The sequence below is a fragment of the Alligator sinensis genome, unplaced genomic scaffold, assembly GCF_000455745.1.
Source record: "Alligator sinensis unplaced genomic scaffold, ASM45574v1 scaffold1133_1, whole genome shotgun sequence".
In the NCBI taxonomy this organism is placed as follows: Eukaryota; Metazoa; Chordata; order Crocodylia; family Alligatoridae; genus Alligator; species Alligator sinensis.
In genome coordinates, this window is record NW_005842285.1 from 951,024 (window position 1) to 958,431 (window position 7,408).

General features: G+C 48.5%; 1 protein-coding gene across 2 annotated transcripts in view; it reads left to right on the plus strand.

Moving 5' to 3' along the window:
* The window catches only part of GLI2 (GLI family zinc finger 2), a 104,602-nt gene extending 97,605 nt beyond the window's left edge, over window positions 1-6,997 (plus strand). The window contains exons 11-12 of one of the 2 annotated variants that reach the window (XM_014521990.1): window positions 1,512-1,848; window positions 3,921-6,997. In XM_014521990.1, the coding sequence (XP_014377476.2) occupies window positions 1,512-1,848; window positions 3,921-6,286 (2,703 nt within the window). In that variant the 3' untranslated portion in view covers window positions 6,287-6,997. The remainder of the gene's footprint in view (window positions 1-1,511; window positions 1,849-3,920) is intronic. The other variant, XM_025209354.1, reaches the window with a different exon arrangement.
* The last annotated feature ends 411 nt before the right edge of the window (window positions 6,998-7,408 follow it).

Genomic DNA, 7,408 nt, shown 5'->3' on the forward strand with positions numbered 1-7,408 from the left:
CCTCGTCCCAAGAAAAGATATTTTGACATGAACATGTGAGAATACTTTTCCCCCCAAATTTCCCAGGAGATTTACCATTGTGTGTGCCGCGTTCTTCCCATAGCTGCACCCTGTGCAGCCCGCTTGCAATTAGGCACATCAGACCAAATCTTTGCATCTGCTACACCCTGCTAGCCCTATTGCCTTTGCTTGGCTTGCACACCAGCCCCTGGGCAGCAACACTGTCTTTGTTCATTCAAGTCCTAGAAGTCCTGGAATAGTCAGCGACTGGTTGGTTGAAACACGTCGCTTGTTTTGGTGACTCTAGGGTCTTTCTATCTGACCCAGCATTGGATCCACTGAGATCTATAGAAATCCCCCTTCTCTCTTCAGTGAGATTTGGATTCAGGTCTGTTAAATTAAGCTTCTGAAATGCTGGGATTGCGGGGCAGGGGTGGTTATATTGGGGGACAGGATGCTGCTAATCTCCTTGAATCGTGTCCTTCCTGGCTCCCCTCTTTCACTAACTCGATCCTTTCTGTTAATGTTGCCTTTGTTCTAACCACTTGTTCTTTGTTCCCACTTCCCTTTCTTTACTGTACCTTCCTAAGGACAGTCGGTACTAAGGTGAGCACTGAAATCCTTTCTCTTCAAAACCCTGTTTAATACTGTGATGTATTCTGGGCCATGGGTCTAGCTAAGTGGACTATGAAAGAGTAGACAGAGGTGCCAAGAGGGGGTAGAGTTGTGGGCAAATAATAGGAGACAATTTGGTGGAGGGCTAGGCATCTTTTGGAGTACCCCTGGGGTTTCTCTGGCTTCATTGCTTCCAGAATTGGTTTGAACCCATGTATTGTATAGTAAGTTTATGATCAAAGGGTCCTGGACTAGTTCAGCCCTGCTCCATAGGGGGTTTCTGAGCAAATTAAGGTACTTTTCCTGCCCACTCTCCCTACCAGCCTAAATATGTTGCCTCCCAGTTTCTCATACCCGCTGAAACAAGACTAGGAATTGGGAACCCAGGCATCCTGCCTAGCAGTGAAGCATGTTGCCCCCAAGCCAGTTCACATCGAACATTTGGTGCAAATAAATTGCTCAGTATAACCAACTTATATTCATGGAGCAGCAGTGTTTTTGGTGTCTCCCTCTGGTGCAAGACACCAGTGACTTTTTTTTTTTTCAATCTGTGGGGTGGGCTTGTGAAATTAATGCAATTTTGTTCATTCACTTTACTTTAAATGAGCTGTCAAGAATTTGCTGCTGAAAGGCCAATGGTTAGTGCCAAGATTGGATATGGGAACAGCATTCTTCTCTTATCTGGAGATGTTTCTTGTCTGCAGGGCAGAGTTGAGACATGTCGGTGGGGCAGTGTCTTAGAAAGGGGGTGGCTTGTGCGCCACGTTTCCTTGGCCTGTACCAACCATGTTGATGGGTAAGAGACCTTGGTCTCAAGGGTCTAGCAACCTGCACATTAAAAAAAGCCGAGTTTCCAACAGCAAAACTCAGACCTTCTATTACTTCTCCTTTCCAAGATGTGTCAGTCCAGTCCTGGTGGCCAGTCATCATGCAGCAGTGAACCATCACCGCTTGGCAGCACCAACAACAATGACAGTGGAGTAGAAATGAATATGCACAGTGGGGGAAGTCTGGGAGATCTGACTGCGCTGGATGACAATGCTCCTGTTGTGGACTCAACAGTCTCATCTGGTAATTCGACGGTCAGCCTTCAGCTGCGGAAACACATGACAACGATGCAACGGCTCGAACAGCTCAAGAAAGAGAAACTCAAGACAGTTAAGGACTCCTGCTCATGGGTGACCCCAGCTCCACAAGCCAGAAACACCAAGCTGCCTCCCATATCAGGAAATGGTAAGCCATGGGCCTATATCCTTGCCCCTCTTAGAATTCATCAGGCCATGCCTCCCATCTCTCAACGAAACATCTGCCCCCTAGGAGAATTACCCTGCCCTGTTGGAGAATTATTTCCCTCTCTGAATAACGAGCCATCTTGCAAGAAGCAAACTCGGGTGTAAACTTGGACATATACCATGGTGCAAAAGAATGGCTAAGGAAAAGCAGGGCAAATGTGCTTGTTCCTTGGTTTACCCAGGGCTAGTTTGCATGCGTCCTCCCTCAGGGTTGCTTTGATTTGTGCAAGCAGTGAGAAATCCCCAGGGTCTTTTTATGGGATTTTTGGGGGTTGCTGGATCACAGCAGTAAAGCAGCTACATCTCTCTTCTGCTTCGTGTGTTGGCATGCCCTTGCATAGGGGTATAGGACTGGAAGGGGCCGCCTGGGACATAAAGTCCAGTCCCCGTGCTTGCAGGCCACCGCCACCACTGAAACCCCTCACACACAGCCACAAGGCACAATACCTGAAATCCCAAGAGCTCCCCATAACCTGCCACAGGGAAAATCAAGCCTGATGAGGGCCCTGTTAGTGCCCCGCCACAATAGTGCCTGAACCATTACAGGGAAATAATTGGTTTATATTGTATCATGGTGTTGGCAGAAAACTCCCTAGGCTAGTGTGATGCCAGGAGGGAATTCCTGACAAGGGCAGCATTATGCTCCTTTTGTGTCCCTCCAGCTGTGCATACAAAAAGGACCAGCACACACAAAGGGTGCTCCCATTTTTTTACTTAGCACACAGTCCTCTGCCTCTGGCTTTTCAATGGTGATTCCAGCAAGTGATCAGATGGCTGAGATGGGACCCCACACTCTATTCTGCCTATCGTAAGTCCATAAGGATACATGCACATCTTGAATACTGTGCCCAGTTCTGGTCCCCACACCTCAAAAAAGGGTATAGAAGAACTAGAGAAGGTCCTGAGAAGGACAACAAGGATGATTGGTGGCATGGAGGGGCTCCCATATGAGGAGAGACTAAAGCGGCGAGGTCTATTCCATTTAGAAAAGAGACATTTGAGGGTGGACATGATAGATGTTTACAAAATACTGAATGGCAAAGAGAAGGTAAACAGAGATTTATTACTTACTGACTCACCCAAGACAAGAACTAGGGGTCACAAAATGAAACTAGTAGGTAGTAAGTTGAAAACTAACAAAAGGAAGTTGTTTTTCACACAGCATTTAATTGCAGTGTGGACATGGGCGGCTGGTGCCTCCCGAGTCTGGGGGGGGCACCAAATCACTGACCCGGTGGAGGGCTCCCCAGAGGCTGATCGCTGACCGGGGGGGTCACCAGCAGCCGATCACCAGTGGCAAAACTGGAAGTGCACTTCCACTGACACTTCCGGTTTGGGGGCTGCCATTTCCAAGGGGTGCATGGCCAATCTCAGGGGGTGCATCCACGTGCACCCCTTATGTGTTGCCAATGAGTGTGGCTCTCATTGCCACCAGATGTTATGAAAGCTGACAGTTTAGCCAGATTCAAAATGGGACTGGGCACATCCTGGGAGGAAAGGGGCATCAGTAGCTATTGAGCATGGGAGTTAGGGATACAGCATCTGAACCTGAACTTCCTAGACCTTAAATGCTGGAGGCTGCAAGTGAGAGAGGAACAGTAGAAAAAAGTCCTGGTCGTACCCAGTCATTCTCCCTTTCAGCATCCCTTCTCTGCCATGGTGTGACACAGGATACTGGGCAAGATGGACCTGTGGTCTGACCCAGTAAATGGCAGTTCTTATGTCTTGTGTGTTCCTCGGTGGATGTAGTAGCAAACACTGCAAAGGACCATGCAGTAGCGGCTCAGCTTCAGGGGCACATCTCAGTGTCCTCTTCTCCCCGGTGCTCCTTGCCAGGAGTAAAGCTGCAGGGAAAGCTCTGACTTCATTGTCAGTTAGTAAAATTTCCGTCGCTCTCCGGTGGAACTTCATTGGTAGCACGTAGGCAGCGGTGTTTATGCACCAAGCCCATGGGTGAATGTCAGTTTATTGCAGCTAACTAACCCTGTTTTCCCCCTCACCGCTCTCCTCCAGGCTCCTTACTTGAAAACAACGGTGGCTCCTCTACGACCCTGCCAAATCCGAGAATAATGGAGCTGTCCGTCAATGAGGTTACGACGCTGAATCAGTTAAACGAACGCCGAGACAGCGCCACGAGCACCATCAGCTCCGCCTACACCGTCAGCCGCCGATCATCGGGGATATCCCCTTACTTCTCCAGCCGCCGTTCCAGCGAAGCTTCGCAGCTCGGGAATCGTCCCAACAACGCCAGCTCTGCCGACTCCTATGACCCGATTTCCACCGATGCCTCGCGCAGATCGAGTGAGGTCAGCCAATGTAGCGGGATGCCAGGCCTGCTCAACCTCACACCGGCTCAGCAGTACAGGCTGAAAGCCAAGTACGCGGCTGCCACCGGGGGCCCTCCTCCCACTCCTCTGCCCAACATGGAAAGAATGACCCTGAAGAATAAGATCTCTCTTCTTGACGGGCCGGAGCCAGGTTTGCCTTCATTTCGCCTCCCTCCTGGGCCGAGGCGCTGCAGTGATGGCAGCACTTATGGGTACATGGCCACCATGGCTTTTCCTCACGAGGTCCCAGGCAACACCACGAGACGTGCAAGCGATCCTGTGAGAAGGCCCGTTGCAGAACCGCCGTCCCTCCCCAGAGTCCATCGCTTCAACAGCACCAACAGCATGAATCCTCTGCCCCCTCCACATCCTGTGGACAGGAGGAATTTCGGCCTTCAGAGCTACATGCGCGCCGATGGGAATCTGCCCAGGCACGTCTATTCGCCTCGACCTCTAAGCATTAGTGAAAATATAGCCATGGAAGCAATGTCTGGCGAGACAGATGGTCCCGTTGGAGAGGATGACATTATGTTGCCAGATGATGTCGTGCAATATATCAAATCTCAGAACAATGGGACAGCTGTGGAAAGCACTTCCATGGGGTACGGTAATGAGATGCAAAACTTCCAAGGCAATGGCAAACTACAACCTCAGAGCTTGCCCGGCCAACGCAGGATGGCTGTAGCTGACACAGGCCTGAGCCATTTGGGTCCGATGATGGCAGATTGCCAACTGAGCTTTGACGTGTCCTCGAACATGAGTAAAAACAATATGCCCGTCCAATGGAATGAGGTTAGCTCAGGAACTGTTGATGTTATGTCTAACCAATCAAAGCAACCGTTTTCTCAGGGCAACTTAGCCGTTGTCCAACAGAAGCAGAACTTTGGCCAGTATCAGAACTTCAACCAGCAGCAAATGCAGATGAGTCAGAGTGGTATGAATGTAACCCAGCAAAACTTCGTGCAAAGAAATGTGAGCTTAGATGGGCAAAGGCTAAATTGCATGCAGATGAGGCAACAGCAAATCAATCCCGGCATGAACATGAACCCGGATTTGAGCCCACACCCAGGGTATAACCAGCCTCATCAAATGTTGAGCCCAAATGCAATCGGTGGAGATCCAAACCAACTTTCTCCTTCTTGTAGCAACATGGCAGTGAAGCCTGGACCCCACATTCATCCTCAGCAAGTGGACATGGCGACTGATCCCTCCTTAATACTCAACAGTAATGGTGAGCGTGTAATGCTGAATCAGGTCATGCATGAACAAAATCAGCAGAACTATTCATCTCAGACAAATCACCTGAACTTTGCCATGAGTCAGGAGGTGTTCCATCAGCCCGCTTCTTTAATGACCTCAAACCAGCCAAACTTTGAGCCCCAACAGAGCATGATGGGTTCAACCGGACAGGCCTACACTCCCGGGATGGTACAGCCTCACCCTCCACCTGAACCGAGTCCAGCAAACAGACACCGAGGACTACGCACCATGCAGCAGCTAGGCTACATGAGGACTGCCCACCCTCCTAACGACATGAGCCCCGGCCAGGAAACAGAAGAGGCCACTCCAAAAAGAGCCAGCGATATGATGCCGACGCAGCCTCTGCAATGTGCAGGCGGCACAAGGGAGAACAATTTGATGTACTATTATGGTCAGATCCACATGTACGAGCAAAACGGTAACTTTGATAATTCCGTCACGGACTGCCGAGTCAGACAGCAGCAGTGCGCCATGAGCAGCAAGCCGGCTGCTATGCCTTCTCCCGGAGCTAATCAGGTGTCCAGCACAGTGGACTCGCAAGGTCTGGAGCCTCCCCAGATAGATTTTGATGCCATCATGGATGATGGAGACCACTCAAGCCTGATGTCAGGAACCCTGAGCCCTAGCATTCTGCAGAACCTCTCCCAGAACTCCTCTCGTCTAACGACTCCACGAAACTCTCTGACGCTGCCGTCCATCCCAGCGGGAATAAGCAATATGGCAATAGGCGACATGAGCTCCATGCTAACCACCCTGGCGGAAGAGAGTAAATTTCTTAACATGATGTCTTAATGATCAAGCACAAGTGTTTAATAGTATCCAAGGGACCCTCTGTGAAGCAGAATTTATGAATGTGCTTTTTCAAAATAATCGGTTTCGATAGAGTAGAATTTTTTTTTGTTTTTTTTTGGCAAGTATTAAATACATTAAAGGGATTCCACGTAATAAAGAAGACGTCTCTGTACAGACTTATGTAAACTATATAAAGGCAATTTAGCACCAAAAGAGTGCACCGCTAGTGTTATTGTTTTGGCTTGGTTTGAGGAGCACTGAGCAGCGCTACCGCCAAGCTAGAATACTGCATAAAAATGGAGAAAAAAAGTAACTCCTTCCCCCCACCCTGTAAATAGCACCACCCTTCATTTTCCTTTAGTTACGTTTGCAAAAATAACATTTTTCAACCCACTCCAGAAACAGATGGAGGGGATGTGGTTTTGATCTGAATAAAAGCCATACTGTGTACTCTGCTCTGATGAGATTAGCGTTTAGTTACGTCTCCAAATAAGTCCACTCCCAGCAGTATTGTTTTGTACCATAAATACCTTTGTACCTTGCAGCTCCGTAGAAAGCATCGATTCCAAACCGCTTCTCAGAAAAGTGCCTTACTATGTTTTAGTGTTCGGTAGTCAAGGCATCTCCATTAAAATCAAATATAGCGCATTGCCGGAAGCATATATAAAATAGGATAAATGTACATTTAAAAAGCATAGCAGTGTTTCTGAAAAAAAAAAAAAAAACCAACAACAGCAAAACCTGAAAGACGCGTTGAATGAGAAACATGAAAGATTAATGCTCGCTTTTATCAGATGTGTTTACAACGTCGTTGTATCGTGCGCAGAAGGCAACAGCCGCCTGAAAAGGGCATCCATCCAAAAACCTCTCTAATGGCCAGAGGGCTGTGATCCTACAAAGATTTATGCACATGCTTAACTTTACACGCTATGACCAGCGACTTCAATGGAGTAGTACGCTTCAGCTGGGACCTTAAGCAATTCTTTTTAATCAGGGAGTTATAATTTAAGAATGAGACTTCACCACGGCTTAGCTCCATTTCTTTTTCCTCGTCCCGATGGATCAGATGCTGAAGTTATGGTAGGGGGACCGTGTCCTGATCTAGTTAGTTCAATCAAATGT